This window comes from Corythoichthys intestinalis, chromosome 21 (assembly GCF_030265065.1).
Source record: "Corythoichthys intestinalis isolate RoL2023-P3 chromosome 21, ASM3026506v1, whole genome shotgun sequence".
In the NCBI taxonomy this organism is placed as follows: domain Eukaryota; kingdom Metazoa; phylum Chordata; class Actinopteri; order Syngnathiformes; family Syngnathidae; genus Corythoichthys; species Corythoichthys intestinalis.
In genome coordinates, this window is record NC_080415.1 from 28,773,933 (window position 1) to 28,794,916 (window position 20,984).

The following is a 20,984-nucleotide window of genomic DNA, read 5'->3' on the forward strand; positions in this document are numbered from 1 at the left end:
GGAAACCATGGCGAGGGTGTCCGGAAAGGACAGCCCCCTTTGATCCCCCCCTACGCAAGCCGAGATAAGAGGTCCGACATCGGCGTTGAAACGGCGGCCGTCTGGCTTCCTACGCATTAGGTTAAGCGGAGACAACCCCCCAACCTTCCGCTAGCTCGTAGCCTAGCCGCGCCACAGACAAGCGAAACAAAGCCCGGCCTGGCCTAGGCTACACTCAGCCGAGCCTCGGTGTTTCCTACTCGGGCCCGGCGGGTATTGGGCCAACCTCAGGATAGGGGGACGAGAGGGGCCCGCTAACCGGCTCGAGGCGGCTCTACAGCACACGTCCCGGCCTCGCTTACCTCTGTCTCTGTTGTTCCGCTCGGGCTGCACCGGGCGCGGCCTCGACACTCGCCTGGGTCTCCGGTTGGTGGCTCTGACGGAGTTCATCTGGGGAGTTGGTCGCTGGTTTAAAAACACAGTGGTGTCCTCGAGCCGAGCCGCGTCTAAATTTAACCCTCAGCCCCGCACTAGTTTCCGGGCGGCCTCTCTCCGGTTACAGCGACAACACTGCGGCAGAGAACCCGCTGGTATTTGGGGTGTAATTGGCCGTTTTTCTCCGCCGTGATCCTGCTCCCCCCCCCGTATCGCCGCTCGGTGCCAGCTCCGTCTCCGTCTGTAGCAGGAGGAGCCATTAACTCACACGGGAAACAATCGCGAGAAAAAAAGAAGAGCCGTAGACAGGCTGACCAATAACGGCCGAGTTCTCATGTTCCACTCTCACTTGCCGGCCAATCAGGTGACGTCTAACAAAGAGGCTTCTTCGAGCCTTTGCAAGAAACCAGCCGGTGTAGGCGCAAATTGATACATCGGCTAAACGATTCAATTACATTTAAAAAACAAAAACAATGCAATACATTTACACCACACGAATTTAAAAGACGCGGCATGTAATTTGACTCATCTATCTGCGAAAGATAGCATACTGCGTCATACCACTGACTTTAAATCAATAATTTAATTTCCGGTATCTTCTTCAGACATGTTTTCTTTTTATAAATTTGTTGAAAATACATTTGGGATTAAAACAAAAGGGGAAGTGAGTTTTAATATGCTGAAAATTAGTCCTAAACGAAGGCGAGAACCACAATCGTGACGTCAACAACTCGTCGTGACGCGACGGTATACGTCGGAAAATGTCACGAGCCGATAATTTATGATTTAATTATTCACTAACTTCATAACATTTGCCATTTATGTTATCTTAATAGCACATTAGGAGTTTTTCTTTATTTTTTTTTCATAAAACACCATATCGATCAAATTGCAGACTTGTTATATCACAATTAGCCACTAAGGGACGCCATTTAGCAGCTTGAATGGTTACTACAGCTGAACACCAAAATAAACATGAATGATAACATGACTAAATCTCTGCCAGGGCCAATCTGAATGGCCACAAGATGGCAGTACACACAAATGGTAAAATACAATACAATGGTACCTCCACATACGATGTTAACTCGGTCCAGGACCTTGTTTGTAAATCGAATTAGTTGTATGTCGAGCACGATTTTCCCTTAAGAATATATTATAATCAGGGCTGTCAAAATTATCGCGTTAACGCGCGGTAATTAATTTTTTAAATTAATCACGTTAAAATATTTGACGCAATTAACGCACATGTCCCGCTCAGACAGTATTCTGCCTTTTGGTAAGTTTTACAGCAAGCCTTTTTGTGCTGTCTAACAGCAAACTCTTGTGGTCGCTTTGCGACATGGTTTATTATTTTTTTCCTGCCAGTTCAATATGGCTGCAAGATGTCTCGTGCTGACGCCTACGTTGTAATGTTGTGCTTATATGATCCTTGGACAAGATTTGTCCGTAAGTATGGTTGTTGTAAAGAATGTACATATTATGTTAGTAAGCGAAATGTTCTATTTTTTGTATGAGACGCTTTTTGTTTATGTTTAGTGAACCTGTATAGCGTGCTAAGCTAACGTTGTTGCTAATGCAATGCTTTTTTTTTTGTAGTTTTATGACGGTCTAAAGAGGACAATGGTTTGAGGCTATTTTATTAATAAATCAGATGAAAAAGGAAGAAGTTTGATTATTAAGGCGTCGTTCACTAGCTGTCTAGCTTTGGAAAAAGTAGACGCTTCAGAGTGAGGACAGCATAGACAGATTTAAATGACAGTAGAGTGAAATGCCCACTACAGTCCTTATGTACCATATGTTGAATGTACAGTGGGGAGAACAAGTATTTGATACACTGCCAATGGTTTTCCCATTGGCAGTGTATCAAATACTTGTTCTCACTCCTTGTGTCTTATCTTTCCATTCCAACAATTTATTTTACAGAATATATATATAATTTACAGAAAAATATGGCATATTTTATAGATGGTTTGAATGGCGATTAATTGCGATTAATTACGATTAATTAATTTTTAAGCTGTAATTAGCTCGATTAAAAATTTTTAATCGTTTGACAGCCCTAATTATAATTCCATTAATCCGTTCCACAGCCCAAAAACCTACATTAAATCCTTAATAAATACTGCTGGTACTATTACAAATGGCAATTACACATAGCAAAACAAATAAATTATAAATAAAAATCGGAATAATATACCGTATTGGCCCGAATATAAGACTTTTTTTTGCACTGAAATAAGACTGAAAAAGTTATACCCATTCACGACGCTAGATGGCGCCAGATATCATTGAAGTTATGTTCTGTCATGAAAGATCTCAGCTACTCTCAAGTTTAACCAGTTTGCATTATTTTATTGCAATGTTTTTCCTTTTTCAGATTTGTTTCAAAACTACAGTTACAGTTAGACTTCACTTTGATGGTTAATGCAGTTTTTGCAATTTTGTTGTTTTATCACAATAAATTAGTTTATTTACATTTCAAAAACCAGAAGCCATCATTTACGAATGTGATTGCACTTTAGCTTACATATTTAAATGTTCAGATACTAAGATTTGAATGAGGCAAAATAACATGCTTTTTCTCTCAAATATATTGTTATAAACATTTGTTTCAGATGTACTGTAATTATTTTCTGTATAAAATTAATTTGGTGTTCAAAAAGTCTTTTTTCAAACTTGAGTCTTGAAAAAGAGGGGGCCGTCTTATAATCAGGGCCGTCTTATATTCGGGCCATTACGGTAATAATAATTCCTGTAATAATGTAACGAATTGGCTTCTAATGTGGCGGACATGTTTTGCGTACTGTACCTCTGAACGCACCGTGTCTCTAACTTGACAGAGAAAGGTGCTGTAGAAATTTTACTTTTAAAATATGTCCATATTTTTTTTTTGTATTACAGTGTAATGTTAACATATTTAAAAAAAAAAAAATAACAGGCTGCATTTTTAATACAAATCAAGAGAAACCCAAACATGAAAAATACTCTGTGATTGAAGATGATAAGCAGAAAGAGCAATGCTGTCATCTAGTGGCGATTTACTAGTATTGCTTAAATTAATAAACTCGTAATGTGGATTTGAGAGTATTGTACTACATTGTGTTTGTATTGAAACTCACCGTGTTGGAGTCTCGCGAGATTTTCCGGCATCACTTCGGATGTTGACAGTTTGGGGACATTGCACTTCTTCATCAGCTTATGTTGCATCTTGCAGCTGCAGCCCTGAAATAACCACTACGTGTGTGTGTGTCTGTGAATGCGTATTAATGCAGCTGGGAAAAAAAGGCAGCTGAGTTTGGTTGGGTCACTTTGTCCTTGAATGCCTCAGAGGCCTTGAAGGAAATCTTGGCTTCAAGATAACGACAGCTCTCTCGCACACACACTCAAACACCCAAAAATAACAGGGCTCAGGCATGTAATTGGTTTAAAAAAACTCATTTTTAAAGGATATAAAACATAACAGAGTAAGTAAAGCTTTTTCCTGTGGAATATTTTATGGCACAAGATAACATAATGGCATTGTCACTAGTACTATTACCTATGGGAACGACCTGTGTTTGGGTTTGTTTCACCGCATGAATAATTTTTGCTACGAATTAGTTTTTTTTTTTTTTTTAAATCAAAATTTCAGTCATAAAAATGAAAGGAGTTTAGAATGTTGTTCCAAAGACAACATGTTGGGTGTACACAAGGGTGTGGGTTTGCATAGGGACGGTAGGGACATAACAATAGCAACTTTTCAGGATGCTCAAATTGTCCCCACCAACTTTTAAGCAACCTTATTTGCATTATATAATGAGCTCAGTTATACAGGTCATTTAGATTGTCTTCCCGTACGTATGTGGTAATGCTAGAATAGACCCTACAATTCTTAAGTGAATTATTTCAGAATGTTCAGACTTACATGTATCCCTTTTCACTTTTTGAATATGCCGGTTAGTTTTTTCCCACCTCAAACGAACGTTAGGTTGGCTGATGACTTGAAACCCCCCCCCCCCCCCCCCCCCCCGCCACAAACACACACACACACACACATACATACTCACACAACCCCAACAGATTCATGTCAACAACATGCTGCCTCCTCTGCCCCGTTTGGTGAGGAGAGATATTAGAATTTATTTTTCGGCCAGCAGCAGCCTCTGTAAGTCATGTAAAAAGACGTCAATGTTATGGAAGTGGGGGGAAACACCACTAAATTTGCTACTAAAAGTCTGATCTGCATCAGAGTTAGCATAACATTAAACTTGCTAACCTGCAAAACCTGCTTGCCATCCCTTATTTAGATCATTGTTTGCATTATGTGCATTACGGTAATATCGTCCCGACCAATGTTGAGACCAAACCGACATCCTAGGGTGTACGTAACAGTTTATAATTTTAAAATTAGCAAATTGGGGGTGCACAAATGACTCTCATCTCTTGTATTTCAGGGTGCGCAATGGGTAATGTAGGTGCGCTTACTCTGAAACAGAACTCAACCGGACTTAATTTTTGTTGCTCGTTTTTAAGGAAACCCGCCAATGATCACTGACAGCCCTCCCAGTCAAAATAGTTTGGACGTCGATCTCCGTCAATGGAAGCCCAATGAGTTCATGATGTCAATCGAGGTGCTTGTCCTTATTCTGTCAAGGCGTCCTCAAATAGTCCACAATCCATCACCACTCCGTCATCTGTCCCCACGTCCGGCCCCAATGAAGGCTCCAACGAGCTGTGATGAGCTATCAGCACGGTAGCCGTGGGCGCGCGCCCTGCACAGGCCGAAACGTGCAGCCAGCAAGACCAAGTCACGTCGAAAGGCGCGTGTGAAGAAGGCGTAGAGGAAAGGGTTGGCGCAGGAGTTGATGGGGTAGAAGAGCACCAGTAGCAGTTTGGCGTCTGACACAGTGATTAGTGGTTGCTTGAGCGCCGCCGACACGGCGAAGAATGAGATGGGCGCCATGCAGACGAAGTCGGTGAACACAAGCACGGCCATGCGCTGCGCCACCCGGGCGTCAGCGCGGGCCGGCGCGCCCGATGGGTGGTGCACTGCCAGGTAGATACTCAGGTAGCAGGCGCACACGCATGCAAAGGCCACCATGTTGAGTAGAAGCAACGACACCACGTATGCTTGGGACCACGCCGACTCCACGTCCATCGGCAGGCAGATGCTCACCTGACAATCGGACGCACAAATCATTATTAATTTTATTAATTTTTAATAAATGAGGACCATTAACCAAATTGCATGGTAACGCTAGGTTTACAATGATTCTTCAGCCGAACAGAACATTATTTTTAAGTTTTTTAAGACCTAAAATAGACCTGAAAAAAAGTTATTTTTTTCTTTCCTCAAAGTGATGTTATTCTCTATGAATAAATTGATTTTTTAAAAAATTGGCACTATACAGATATTACGCAACCCAGCCCTCTGGTGGTCGAGTTATATTAAATGTGACAACCAACCCCGTTTTCCTCTATAGTAAAATTAGTTTGACCCAATTGAAATACAAGGATTATTAAAGCAATAATAACAAAAAGGAAAAATGAAAGATTCACCTTGCTGTAGCTGCTGACTCCCAGCGCCGGCATGATGGCGGCAAGGATGGAAAAGATCCATCCGGCCGTCATGACAGCGCAGGCGTGCCTCAGACGGAACTTGCGGTCCAGACGCAACGCGTGTTTGATGGTGTGCCAGCGCTCCAGAGTGATGGTCGTTAGCGTGAACACCGACAGTTCACTGGAAAACACCTACCACACACGGTATGAACTCATTCCCAGCCATTAACGTCAATGGATGTCCAATCCATTTGCTGCCAGCCATAAACAGAGTTTAAGGGGGGGCAAGGGGGGCCAGGCCCTCCCTAATGGCTGAAGAGTGTCACTGCATGGAGTTGACTTTCCTATGTATAAATTAGGGCTGTCAAAATTATCGCGTTAACGGGCGTTAATTAATTTTTTAAATTAATCACGTTAAAATATTTGACGCAATTAACGCAGATGTCCCGCTCAGACAGATTTAAATGACAGTACACTGAAACGCTCACTTGTTGTTATGGAGTTTTGCCGCCCTCTGCTGGCGCTTGGGTGAATGACCATCTCGCATATTGCCTCAAACAGATTACATCATATGAGGCCGTTTATGGACATTAAGAGTGAAGAGAATGCCAATGGCCGCTTGGGGGCAGCGCCGTTCCATACTCATGTTATTTCTTCTAAACGTGGGAGAATTAGTAGTTGTGAGACGTTTATGCTGTATTCACAATGCAATGCAAATTGCTATTTGTACTCCACACATATTTCGGTAAGTTTTCTTTCTTTTAGTGGCAATTATGTGTCTCTTGTTGTATTTTGGGTAAGATATGTACAAATATATGTTATACAGTAGAGGCGAGTGGACACAGGCATTCTTTGGACCGCGCCGTTTATTGGCAACTCCTTCACAACAAACATACAGTGGGGAGAACAAGTATTTGATACACTGCCAAAGGGAAAACCCACTGGCAGTGTATCAAATACTTGTTCTCCCCACTGTAAGTATCGTTTAGTGAAAGCACAACAAAAATAATATTCCTATCTCTCCTCAAAAAAATAATGTTCACAAAAAGAAAAGCACTTCAGTCTATAGTAATGAGGCCCTATTCTGACACACAGTTAAACAACAATGAAAAATGAACTGGCATTCCATATCAAAATAGCTATGCAAAATACACGTAAAACTTAAGACTTTGGTCACTCTATGTTTATTATTGTTATTTTTATTCCTCCTATTATTATATTAACTCTACTTTTGATCGAAAATTTTACAAATTTTATTAAAACGAAAACATGAGGGGTTTTAATATAAAATTACTATAACTTGTAACTATAACATTTATCGTTTAAGAACTACAAGTCTTTCTATCCTTGGATCACTTTAACAGAAAGAATGCTAATGCCATTTGTGGATTTATTATTACAATAAACAAATACAGTACTTATGTACAGTATGTTGTATGTATATATCCGTCGTGTGTCTTATCTTTCCATTCCAACAATAATTTACAGAAAAATATGGCATATTTTAGAGATGGTTTGAATTGCGATTAATTGTGATTAATTACGATTAATTAATTTTTAAGCTGTAATTAACTCGATTAAAAATTTTATTCGTTTGACAGCCCTAGTATGAATATAAAAGTTGTAAAGCATTAAAGGAAACAACAAAAATGAATGAAATGAACAAAAAAGATATTTTTATAATGGGTCAAAATCATTTTTCGAACAGATCATGTGACTAGCACCTTAAACGGTCATTTGCTCTGCATATTTATTTAAAAAAAAAATTCGGGGAGGGCAATTTTTATTTTTCAAATGATTTTTACCTTTGTTTTTGTGATGGTCCTTGCCCACACTCCCCTCTGCTGACTTTTATTGGTATAACATTTCCTGTTTTTGATGATGGAATCACTTCAATCTTGGCTCACCTGGGAGCTCACCTGCAGCTAATCAACAATCAACACTGCTCATAAGGATCGGCCTGGGCAGCAAGCAGGTGCCAGATCACTCTGTCAGTCACCATTGGTACATCGGCCAACTAAGCCTGTAGTTTGTGACTCTTGTCTTTGAACTCTTAACTAATTCAGTTTTTTTGCCATCAGGAGATCCACCCATCAAAGCCCTTGCAGGCTTGCAGCCACCGCCACAGCCATTGAGCATTCAACCCACCAGCCGCTCAACACCTTGCCCTTGTACAATAAATATCTCTTCACACTTCATCTGTTTCTGGCTTGCATTTTGGTCCACATCAACTTTGCCAACTTTGCCCAGAACAGTTTTTTGGGTATTTAATGATTTAGACACCAATGTAATATGGCCCCTACATGAAAAGGATTGCTAAAATCAAGTAAAACGTTTTCAAATTAAAAATTAAATGTGTTCAAATGCAAATATTTGAGTCTCAAATATTTTTTCGCATTCAAAAACTTTTTTCTATGCTTGAATTTTTTTTTTGGATTGAAGTGATTTTTCGCTTGAAAATATATATTTTTTGTTTGAAGCAACTTATTTTTGGATTGAATAATAAAGACACAAATGTCCTAGCCAAAATGTGGCCCAAATGCAAAACAACATTACTTCAATCAGTTGCTTCAACCCCCCCCCAAAAATTCAAAGAAAAATAGCTTTCAAATGCATTTTTTTGAGTTTCAAATTTATTTTTCATTCAAACACATTTTTTTTAAATCAAATAATGAAGAAACAAATCTACCTCCACATGGCTCTGCCCAGGGGATACAATTTTTGACTGGGGAAACTACATTGGCGTGACACCGGCGGGCGTAACATTTTCAGTGGATGACGATCTTGGCGAAAAGTATAGCTGTCCTAAGCAGCCTGATTTAGAATTCCCCTCAAGAATGATGGGAAACAAAAAACGCTCATTTTCAACGTATTATTATAAATATTCTTTTAAGTTAATTTTATTGCTGATGCTGCGTTTTAGGGGCATCAACATGTTGTGCCCCCCCGCTCCAAAAGTCAAACTCCGCCTATTCTGCCAGCCTCTCCCAGTTCATATGGATTGGACGTCCATTGCCGAAGCAAATGAGCTAATCTGGCATGTGTTTTTACCGTATCTCTACTTACAGTGAAGAAACCGGCGGCCTCGCATCCCAAGCCCGTCTGCCAATCGATGGCGTGGTTGTGGTAGTGTCCCCGGGTCAGCGCGTCCATGACAGCGATGACCAAGAGGTACACGCCCATACACAGATCGGCGAACGCCAGGTGGCACATGAGGAAGCGCGGAACTGTCATCTTGGATGCGCTGCCTGGACCGAGCAAAAGGTGAGTGCATTTCATGATATTTTTTCACTTAATTTTTGCTAAATTTAATGTTTTTTTTAGCATTTAGGCCACTTATTTTGTATTAAAACCCCTCAATGCCTGCAACATGAAGCAATTGTCAGAGAATCCCAAAACTTAAAAAATAAGGTCCTAATGGTACTTTTTCAAATTTGTAGAAAAGAAAAATCAAAATGAATATGTGTAACAAGCGCTCTAATATCTATAACCCTAGCTAAATCCAGATTTTTTTTTCTCATGGAGCCTGTAGATGCATGTTTTGACCTGCATCCATCATTTTTTTTTTTTTTTTTTTTTAAATTTCAAAATTCTAAATTAGTCTCAAAATAATGAAATTCTGAGTGTATCAAATGTGATACACTAGGCTAGAAGGGGTTACATTTATTTTAATAAATTCACGTTGACAAGTATAGGAGAGGACAAGTGAATATGGCTTTATGTGGTAACCAAGGTTATAAAAATATTTATTCTTGTTAAGGTTTAATTACATTTTTCCCTTTAATTTATTTAGTTACAATTCATTTCATAGACTTCATAATGATACTGACAGGTCAGATTCGACCTTCACTTCGCCACGCCTTTAAATAGGGGGCCATCCCACAATCCGCTTTAGTTATTTTGTTTTTCAAAATTTCGTTAAAACCGGTAAATATTCTCCAATTTTTGGACTACGGAAATTTTATTTTAGAGGAAAACATGAAGTCGATGCACATAATTTACTTTTGCGGGCCAGCAATAACATTTAAAAAAACTTATTTAATTATTTATTTATTTTTAAATTATTTTGTTTTTCAAAATTTCGTTAAAACCGGTAAATATTCTCCAATTTCTGGACTACGGAAATTTTACTTTAGAGGAAAACATAAAGTCCATGCGAATAATTTACTTTTGCGGGCCGGATCTGGCCCCCGGACCGCCAGTTTGAAATATTTGCTCTACATTCATGCTACCAATTTGTCTGCCGCCATCTGGTGGTTGTAGTCTTACCTAACAAGACCAGCAGCACAACTACATTTCCCAGCAAAGCCAGCACGGATACCACCCAGATGAGAGCCCGCAGCGGGGTGGCGGTCATGATGTCCTCACAAGGATTAAAGTCGTCGGGGGCCGGGCTGCATGTGGCATTGTAAACCCCTAAGCAGTGAGCCTGATAGAAGGCATGATGCTCGCGGGCCCCCGGCTGCGAGCACAGTTCGTGCACGGAACTACAAATCATAAAAGACTAGATAGAAAAATTAATAAGCAAAAGTCACAGATATAAATCAACCACGTACCTGTTCCTGATCAGGGTTCTTAAGACGCAGCAGTGCGACGGGTACGTCACATTGGCGTTTTCCAGCCTGGTGAAGGCTTGTTGAGGAGGAAGCTTCTTCATGTGCGCCGCTGATTCCGCGATCAGAACTTGAAGGCCGCCCAAGATGGCGTCTGGCAGCGAGCTCAACGCCGTCTGTGAAATTTCACTACAACACCAAAACACATTGGAGGTAAAACCCCATTTGAGTGAGATTAGTACCGTATCGGCCCGAATATAAGACGGCCCTGATTATAAGACGACCACCTCTTTTTCAAGACTCAAATTTGAAAAAAAGACTTTTTGAACACCAAATTATTTTTTATACAGAAAATAATTACAGTATATCAGAAACAAATGATTATAACAATATATTTGAGAGAAAAAGCATGTTATTTTGCCTCATTCAAATCTTAATATCTGAACATTTAAATATGTAAACTAAAGTGCAATCACATTTGTAAATGAATGGCTTCTGGTTTTTGAAATGTAAATAAACAAATCCACTGTGATAAAACAACAAAATTGTTATCACTGTATTAACATTCAAACTGTAACTGTAGTCTTGAAACAAATCTGAAAAAGGAAAAACATTGCAATAAAATAATTAGGGCTGTCAAAATTATCGCATTAATGGGCGGTAATTAATTTTTTAAATTATTCACGTTAAAATATTTGACGCAATTAACGCACATGCCCAGCTCAAACAGATTAAAATGACAGCAGTGTAATGTCCGCTTGTTACTTGCTTTTTGGTGTTTGGCGCCCTCTGCTGGAGCTTAGGTCCAAATGATTTTATGGGCTTCAGCACAATGAGTGAGCATGGTGTCATTATTGACATCAACAATGGCGAGCTACTAGTTTATTTTTTGATTGAAAATTTTACAAATTTTAATAAAACGAAAACATTAAGAGGGGTTTTAAGATAAAATTTCTATAACTTGTGCTAACATTTATCTTTTAAGAACTACAAGTCTTTCTATCCATCCTATTATCTTTAAAAGAATGTTAATAATGTTAATGCCATCTTGTTGATAATAATAATAATGCTAGAATTTTTTTTTTTAAGAATTGTTTTGAATAAAGATGTCCCGATCGATCGGGATGCTGATCGATCAGGATGCCGGTCGATCGGGTCCGATCACGTCATTTTCAAAGTATCGGAATCGGCAAAAAAATATCAGACATGCCTTCTTTAATAAATATATATATTTTTTAATTAAATCGTTTTCTAATTGTATTTAACGTGACAGTCAAAATGTCTTACACTCATCCAGAGTCTTTAGTTTTGGCTTAAAGTAGGGCTATCAAATTTATCGCGTCAACGGCAGTAATAACATTAAAATATTTAACGCAATTAACGCATGCGCTGCACTACCCACTCACGCATTGTCGCATTCAATCTATAACGGCACCGTTTTACGTATGCATAGAGCTGAAAGGCAACGTAAAATGAGGAGAGAGAATTTCGGTAGCCTTTGAAGCCTTTTTTTAATTGGCTAAAGCCTTACAATCCCCCTCTCCACAATTAAGAAATATTGTGGGAAACAATGTGGGGAAGAAAGGTAGTTGTTGATCTTTTTTTTTAACACCCTATGTTATTTCCCAACGCAGAGAAGATATATCAATTGGTACCACTATGCACAGTCATGGTTACACTTCCCATCATGCATTTGGGCAGAAGTTAAATGGCTGAATAATCATTTACTGAAAGCTCATAAAAATCCACTAAATGGCAATATTTAGTCACAATATACAAAGTCACATTTATCCTTTAAGAATTACAAGTCTTTCTATCTGTGGATCCCTCTCACAGAAAGAATGTTAATAATGCAAATGCCATTTTGAGGATTTATTGTCATAATAAACAAATACAGTACTTATGTACTGTATGTTGAATGTATATATTCGTCCGAGTTTTATTCATTTTTTTCTTAATGCATTGCCCAAATGTATATGATCGGGAAACATTATCGGGAATGATTGGAATTGAAACGGGAGCAAAAAAAAAAAAAGCAATCGGATCGGGAAATATCGGGATCGGCAGATACTCAAACTAAAACGATCGGGATCGGATCGGGAGCAAAAAAACATGATCGGAACAACCCTAGTTTTGAATAATGTTGGAAAGGCAAAGTCAGTGCTCTGAATCGGTTTACGTTCCAGAAAGAACTTATTAGATAGTTAGTTAGTCGACTAATCGTAAAACTAGTCAGCTGACTAATCAGGAGAAAATTTGTCGTTTAGGACAGCCCTAGTGTACTGGAACATATTTCCTCCACACCCTTCTCACTTTTTTAACCCCTGGCCCATGAAGAGGGCCCCTGGATATGTTCGCCTTAGGCCCCAAAATTGCCAAGTCCGCCACTGGCGCTATTGACAGGATCGAAAGATTTCTGCCAACCCCTCCCAGTCAAAATGGTTTGGACGTCTATCGCCCTCAAAGCATCATTAAACATTCCTATATGATACCATAGTGTATTTTTTCCAATCTATATATGTTCACTTGGATGAAGCTTACAGTTTGACCAACTCACTGGAACCCGCGAAGGCGTGAGGATGGATGTGACTCAGTTGCCGGTTGCCCTTCAGAGACCTGACAGAAATATGATTATGATTCATTTCCTAGTCCTCCAAATGTAGCGTTCCGTAGTTGCGACTCACAATCTGTACATCCTGGTGCCGTTGAAAGCATCGCTCGCCACCGTCTTGATGCCGTTCATGACCAGCCTTCTGTCGCAGCAAACACAAGCCAAGAAATTCACTTTTTAATATTTCATCATATTTGCATGGCTCGCTTATTTCCCCCCCACCAACTCCAACAAGAGGGGAAGATAATAAAAAATAACGCTTGAATTATTGATAATATAGCCTTGATTTGAGTGGATATGGTGTTATCTAAACGCTGATGTAAAGGCGTACATAATGAATGAAAATATTAATATTAAAAAAAAAAAAAAAATAGTGTATTAATGGAAATATCTTGTTGAATGATGCATGTGGAGAATGTGTCAACATTTTGAATAATACTATAACTACTTATCATCATAAATTTATCAGTGGCAGTGTGCAGCTGACTGAAAACACCATTAAAATCTGTCTTACATGTCTCCGATGATTCGCGTGCAGGCGCCGTTGAATGCATTGGCGGGCACTTCCTGTAGGTGGCTGTTGTCGTGCAGGTCGCTAGGCAACACACAATTGATCACTTTTATGTACACGCAATGCATGTGCACTGTGGGGCAAATAAGTATTTAGTCAACCACCAATTGTGCAAGTTCTCCTACTTGAAAAGATGAGAGAGGCCTGTAATTGTCAACATGGGTAAACCTCAACCATGAGAGACAGAATGTGGGAAAAAAACCCAGAAAATCACATTGTTTGATTTTTAAAGAATTTATTTCCAAATTAGAGTGGAAAATAAGTATTTGGTCACCTACAAACAAGCAAGATTTCTGGCTGTAAAAGAGGTCTAACGTCTTCTAATGAGGTCTAACGAGGCTCCACTCGTTACCTGTATTAATGGCACCTGTTTTAACTCATTATCGGTATAAAAGACACATGTCCACAACTTCTGTCAGTCACAGTCCAAACTCCACTATGGCCAAGACCAAAGAGCTGTTGAAGGACATCAGAGACAAAATTGTAGACCTGCACCAGGCTGGGAAGACTGAATCTGCAATAGGTAAAACGCTTGGTGTAAAGAAATCAACTGTGGGAGCAATCATTAGAAAATGGAAGACATACAAGACCACTGATAATCTCCCTCGATCTGGGGCTCCATGCAAGATCTCACCCCTTGGCATCAAAATGATAACAAGAACGGTGAGCAAAAATCCCAGAACCACACGGAGGGACCTAGTGAATGACCTACAGAGAGCTGGGACCACAGTAACAAAGGCTACTATCAGTAACACAATGCGCCGCCAGGGACTCAAATCCTGCACTGCCACGCGTGTCCCCCTGCTGAAGAAAGTACATGTCCAGGCTTGTCTGCGGTTCGCTAAAGAGCATTTGCATGATCCAGAAGAGGACTGGGAGAATGTGTAGAAACACAGCTTCTACAGGGTGTTTAGAGGAGAAAGAATACTGAATTGCATCCGAAGAACACCATACCCACTGTGAAGCATGGTGGTGGAAACATCATGCTTTGGGGCTGTTTTTCTGCAAAGGGTCTAGGACGACTGATCTGTGTAAAGGAAATAATGAATGGGCCATGTATTGAGAGATTTTGAGTGAAAATCTCCGTCCATCAGCAAGGGCATCGAAGATGAGACGTGGCTGGGTCTTTCAGCATGACAATGATCCCAAACACACAGCCAGGGAGTGGCCACAAAGGAGTGGCTTCGTAAGAAGCATTTCAAGGTCCTGGAGTGGCCTAGCCAGTCTCCAGATCTCAACTCCATAGAAAATCTGTGGAGGGAGTTGAAAGTCCGTGTTTCCAAAAGACAGCCCCAAATCATCACTGCTCTAGAGGAGATCTGCATGGAGGAATGGGCCAAAATACCAGCAACAAAGTGTGAAAAGCTTGTGAAGAGTTACAGAAAACGTTTGGCCTCCAAAGGGTACGTAAGAAAGTATTGAGATGCGCTTTTGTTATTGACCAAATACTTATTTTCCACCATGATTAGCAAATAAATTCTTTAAAAATCAAACAATGTGATTTTCTGTTTTTTCCCCCACATTCATGGTTGAGATTTACCCACGTTGACAATTACAGGCCTCTCCAATATTTTCAAGTGGGAGAACTTGCACAATTAGTGGTTGACTAAATACTTATTTGCCCTTCTGCGTATGTAAATTGAACTTTTACAGCGTCAAGTAGTTGAAACTCGAGTGCAACTTGGAGAAATCCGGGAAGGTCTGGATTCCCGTATTAGAGATGATCCTGAAAATTAGAAATATTTTGTTACAATACTCCCTGTCCAAATGGATTGGACGTCCATCAGGCTTAATAGCAACCAATGAGTTAATGGAATAGGAAACTTACAGAAGCTCTAGCTTTGTAAGATTCTTGAAGGCGTCTCTGTGGATGAACGTCAGGTGTTTGGATGTGGCGATGGTCCTGGAAGTTAAAATTTACGTAAAACGAGTGTTTTTTTTTTTTTTTAAACTGGGTCTGTAACAGAACTTACAGATGTTTGAGTTCAGGGAGATCTGAAAAAGCCGATTCTCCGATTGACTCCAACGCACCATTTTGTGAGATGTAACTGTGAAAAAGAAAGGGCAAACAAAATTTATGAACGAGCAGTATGGCCCGGCGTTACTAGGGTTTGTGAAACGCAATCCAGCCAAATACCAGATAAGACATACTGTGATTTTCGGACTATAAGGCGCACCTGACTATAAGCCGCCACCCTCTAAATTTGACACAAAAACGGCACTTGTTCATAGATAAGCCACACTGGAATGTAAACTGCAGCTGTCTTCACTGTATCATGGGATATTCACACAAAAAGATAGTAAACGGTAACACTTTTTTGACAGCACCATCATAATACTGTCATAAGACCAAATGAACCCCATGCTTGCTCATTGCTTCAAGAAGCTTCATTTGGACATCACTGTTCCCTTGTGGGAGAAAGTGAACCTCTCCTTTTGGAATTTCTCACACTCCTGCATAAAATCACCATCAAATGTGAACTGATCTTTGTCAAAATCTTACAGATGTAAAAACAGTGTTGGCTTTAACTAAAACCACCAAAACATTTATAGGTTTTCATATTTTAATGAGGATAGCATGCAAACAATGACAGAAGAGGGGAAATAAGTGAACCCTCTGCCTAAGTAGAGTTAATAAGCAATTGAAACCAATTTTTACCAAAAAATTTGAGTCAAGTGTGTGCCTAATCATTGATGAGTGGTCAAAAGCTGCCGTGCCCACTATAAAACACACACCTGGTAAGAATTGTTTTGATGAAAAGCATTGTCTCATATGCAACGTGGCTCGGTCAAAACAGCTGTCTGAAGACCTGCAAACAAGGATTGTTGATTTGTATAAAGCTGGGAAAGGATACAAAACCATCTCTAAAAGTATGGATGTTCATCAATTGACAGTCAGAGAAGATGTCTACAAATGGAGAGAGTTTGGCACTGTTGCTTCTCTCCCAAGGAGTGGCTGTCCACTAAAGATGATGCCAAGAGGTCAGCGCAGAATACTCAGAGAGGTAAAAAAGAACCCTAGAGTGTCTGTTAAAGCCTTACAGAAATCAATGGCACAGTCCAATATCTCTGTGCACACATGAACTATATGTAAAACTATAGCCAACAACGGTGTTCATGGGAGTACTCCACAGAGAAAGCCACTGCTGTTTCTGGAAGAAAATTAATTAATTAAAAAAAATTAAAAAAAATAAAAAAGCATTGTTGCTCGTTCGATTTTCGCAAAAAGGCACTTGGACAAAAATTTTGTAGACTGTTGTCTGGGTGTAACATACAAAGTCATGCGTGGAGAAAAATGGAACAGCTCACAAAAATCAACACCTCATCCCCACTGTGAAGCATGGTGGAGGGAGCATCATGATTTGGGGCTGTTTCGCTGCCTCAGGGCCTGGACAACTTCAATCATTAATGGAAGAATTAATTTCAAAAGTTTATCGGGATGTTTTGCAGGAAAACCTGAGGCTGTCTGTCAGACAGTTGAAGCTAAAAAGAGGATGGATGCTGCAACAAGACAATGATCCAAAACACAGAAGCAAATCAACTTTAACAAAATGCATGTTCTGGAGTGGCCAAGTGAAGGTCCAGACTTGAACTCCATTGAGATGATGTGGCATGACTTTAAGACAGCGATTCATGCCAGATCTGACTGAACTACATAAGAAGAATGGGCCAAGATTAGTCCTGATTGATGTGTCAGATTGATCTGCAGCTACAGGAAGCATCTGGTGGAAGTTATTGCTGCCAAAGGAGGGGCGGGGCACAAAAATATTAAATGTGATGGTTCACTTATTTTTCCCTCTTCTATCATTGTTTGAATACTATCCTCATTAAAATATGAAAACCTATAAATGTTTGGGTGGTTTTAGTTAAAGCAGACAGTTTTTTCATCTGTATGATTTTGACAAAGATCAGATCACATTTGACGGTGATTTTATGTAGAGATGTGAGAAATTCCAAATACTTTTTGATACCACTGTAGATGTGGAAAATGAAAAAAAAAATGTGGTTTAAACCTATCATCTTGTAAAACTTTTACCAATCAATTGATTTTTAATTCCTTTGTGCCAAATTAAGCTTTTTCTCTACTCATCCCCGTTTGGCCTCGGCAGAGGTCGTGATTACATAACCTCCGCATTCATTTACAACTGCACACATTTTTCTCACATGATTCTCAACTTCCTGTTTTGACTGAACCTTGGCGACCAGTCCCGCCTTTCGGAGTTCGTCACGTTCCGCCGCAGAGACGAAACACGGTAAAATAAAAGTCAAATCAATAACAAGCGCTTGTTCACTTACATGTCTTCTAGACGAGGAAGCCTGGAGAAAGCTGAGCCGGAGATGTTTTTCAGGGCTTGGTTTTTGACGATTTCCCTACGGTTTTGCAAAAATACAGCAAATTGATTTGGATTTAAACAAAACTAAATTCTGGTGGCCATTTTAACTCACACTTTCCTGAGATCCTGAAAGCGAGCGAATGCATCCCTTGGAATTATTTGGATTTTGGTCTTCTGTACCCTCCTGTTGACACACAAATTTAGATCACTGCTAATGTGTGTGTTGCATGCAATCAGGGAGGTTTGTCCTTCAAGTTTTCATGTAGGATCACACCTGTGTGAAGCCAACTCGACCTTGGAGAGAACACACACATCGCCAGCTGGGCAACTTGGACCCAAAAGTCAGTGTAAATGTGACTGGATGCATTTTTTTTTTTTTTCCCCCTTAAACATGTCTCAAATGTTTACGAGGAGTAGCCAAGTTTACAACTTTTTCCAGCCAATAACAAAGCAAAGCTTTTTAAAATACAATCAACATGTGATTCAATTGTTTTAATTGACTTTATCATGCTACTTTGATTGGGGAAAAAAATGTATATATGGCGGAAAACACTTAGGTGACTTAAAGTTCCGCTCTTAGACACCCAATGTGGCCAGTTTTCAAAATTGCATGTGTGATACATCATTGGAAAGCTTAGGGGAAGAAAAAATTTGAACAGGAGTGCATTTAAAACAAACAAACAAACAAAAAAAACCCTAAACCCTAACTTGAGATGAGAGCATAATTAAAGACACCGTGATTTTAACGAGATTTTATCGCGTACTTACCTTGTTTCGAACCAAAATTCTAAGTAGCACGTTTCACTGAGTGTCAAGACACAGCTGTGAACGGCCACTGTCGGAATCACGTGAGAAACACGGTAATACAACAAGGGTCGCAATGCAGAAATCGCAGACATCAAGGAGTGGTCGAGATTTTCAAATATTTACCATTTTAAACGTTTTTTTTTTTCTTCAATTTTTCTTTGTTCAGATCGATTATTTTCCTTCTAAAATATCGGGGAAAATGCAACAGTAACAAAAAAAACCCATACAATTAAGCAGTTATGAGGTGGATATCCGTGACCTATTTACAGACATTATTTTTTTTTCGTTGTGACATAAAATCATTCACTAGCATATTTTAAAGTTGAAAAGTTTTTTTTAAAACCAAATATTAGACATCAATGATTCTCAGCTAAAAATGATAGACATTTCGAATAATCATTACAAATACCTTGTTTTTATGGCTGAGTTGAAACAAAAGCAATTGTGCAGTGTCTGTAAACGGGGGTCTCCAGGGTAAAACGGACAAATTAAAAATAGTTTGGGGGCTTAATGCGCCATGAAACTGCTATGGCAGCATATAGACATGTTGTTCTATCAAACACAACAGTTCTTTTGGCTTAAAATATAGCAGTTTATTTTAAAGAGGGGTGCAAGTGCAGAAATTGCTTTTTTCAATCTTGTTGGTTTTCGGCCATATATCAATATAATAACAAAAACAAATAAACAAAACAAAACAAAAAAAAAAGCCAAAGAATAAACTGGCTAATGTAAAAAATGGAAAAACAAAAATTTACACAAATAAACTAAAATGAAAACTATACAAATTATTATTTTTTATTAGTTTATTTTTAAGAGGGGTGCAAGAGCAGAAACTGCTTTTTCAACCTTGTCTGTTTTCCGACATATATATACATAATAACAAAAAAACAAAACAAAACAAAAAAACAAAGAATAAACAGGCTGATGTAAAAAAATGGAAAAACAAAAAATTACACAAATAAACTAAAATGAAAATTATATAAATTATTTTATTTTATTAATTTTTAAGAGGGGTGGAAGAGTTGAAACTGCTTTTTCAATCATGTCTGTTTTGCGCCATATATATATATACATAATAACAAAAAACAAAGAATAAACAGGCTAATGTAAAAAAAAAATGGAAAAACAAAAATTTACACAAACTAAAACGAAAATTATCCCCAAGAAAAACAACCTAAAATACTCACTTAATGAGTAAGTCAACTAAAATTCTAAAATATCCAATGAAACAAAACCAAAATGACTTCCTAGTAATTATTTAATTTATAAAATTCTGGATTCATTGCTAAATAAAACAGAACAAAACCATATTAAGACTTTTTTAAAATCTAATACAAAAATAATAAATACATAAATGATAAATAAAAATAACAAATTTACAACTTAAACATGTAAACAAAAAACATAACAGTACTGCAACTACTTTTAAAACTTCAAAAGCAAAAGAAAAACTCAAAGCTGCTAAAGATCTGAACATTTATAAATCTCTGCTAAAACAAAAACAAATTTTATGTACAGAAAACTAAATAAATCCCAACAAACAAATTGTTTGATTTTTGGAATTCACTTTACTGAAACAAATAGAAAAATTAGAAACTTACAGCCAACCTGACACAAACAACAAAAAATCTGTTGTGAAACAACTTTAATTTTGTGTACTCACAGCCATTGCGTATCATTGGAAATATCAGCGGGGATGTCCATTTTTGACACGTTGACGTGGTGACAGAAGATCACGGCTCGTTGTGACCGACTCGTCTGGACCTCCACAGTTATGATCACCAAAATTATCATCATCCTGAAGGGCATCATTCTCCAATTGTTGGTAAGTTTCTTCTTCTAACGTTGCTTGGACATCTTACACAAACTCCAAGTTGAGAATGACGCAGAATGAGAATCACAAGGTTGGGTGTTTGTGGGTGGGCTTTTTCCCATCCCTCCCTCTGAAGACGCAACTTGCACGTCAGCAGAGGAAATACGTTTTCTGTCAGTTTTGTTTTATTTTGTCGATATTTTTGTTTACTATTGTTTTATCACAGACACTTGAAACAGTCATAATTACACTCTGATGTTATGTTTCTCAAGATACACACAAACCTCTTCGCAAAACCGTCATTGAAACATTACAATCATTTTGGTCATTTCCAGAGAAT

The 20,984-nt window shown here is 38.8% G+C and overlaps 2 protein-coding genes across 4 annotated transcripts in view; both read right to left on the reverse strand.

Annotated features, from left to right (window-relative positions):
* fbxo11b (F-box protein 11b) overlaps nt 1-681 on the reverse strand; it is a 36,936-nt gene extending 36,255 nt beyond the window's left edge. For all 3 annotated transcript variants that reach the window (XM_057826219.1, XM_057826218.1, XM_057826217.1), the window contains exon 1: nt 342-681. In XM_057826219.1, the coding sequence (XP_057682202.1) occupies nt 342-429 (88 nt within the window). In that variant the 5' untranslated portion in view covers nt 430-681. The remainder of the gene's footprint in view (nt 1-341) is intronic.
* Nucleotides 682-4,444: 3,763 nt separating this feature from the next.
* Nucleotides 4,445-20,705, reverse strand: fshr (follicle stimulating hormone receptor). The gene is made up of 14 exons (XM_057826779.1): nt 20,495-20,705; nt 18,137-18,208; nt 17,987-18,061; nt 15,664-15,738; nt 15,519-15,593; nt 15,342-15,416; nt 13,634-13,714; nt 13,193-13,261; nt 13,050-13,124; nt 10,512-10,697; nt 10,225-10,442; nt 9,022-9,203; nt 5,956-6,147; nt 4,445-5,572 (listed from the first exon to the last, which is right to left on the reverse strand). Exons 1-14 carry the CDS (start codon nt 20,641-20,643, stop codon nt 5,087-5,089), a joined length of 2,010 nt encoding a protein of 669 aa, XP_057682762.1. The 5' UTR covers nt 20,644-20,705; the 3' UTR covers nt 4,445-5,086.
* Nucleotides 20,706-20,984: the final 279 nt, after the last annotated feature.

Excerpts from the sequence above, each read along its gene's own strand:
- fshr (XM_057826779.1), bottom strand. The coding sequence starts at position 20,643 with ATGATGCCCTTCAGGATGATGATAATTTTGGTGATCATAACTGTGGAG. Across the intron at positions 18,209-20,494 it reads TCCAATGATACGCAATGGCT|GAGGGTACAGAAGACCAAAA; the intron begins GTGAGTACACAA and ends GTGTGTCAACAG. Across the intron at positions 6,148-9,021 it reads AGGCCGCCGGTTTCTTCACT|GTGTTTTCCAGTGAACTGTC; the intron begins GTAAGTAGAGAT and ends CGTGTGTGGTAG.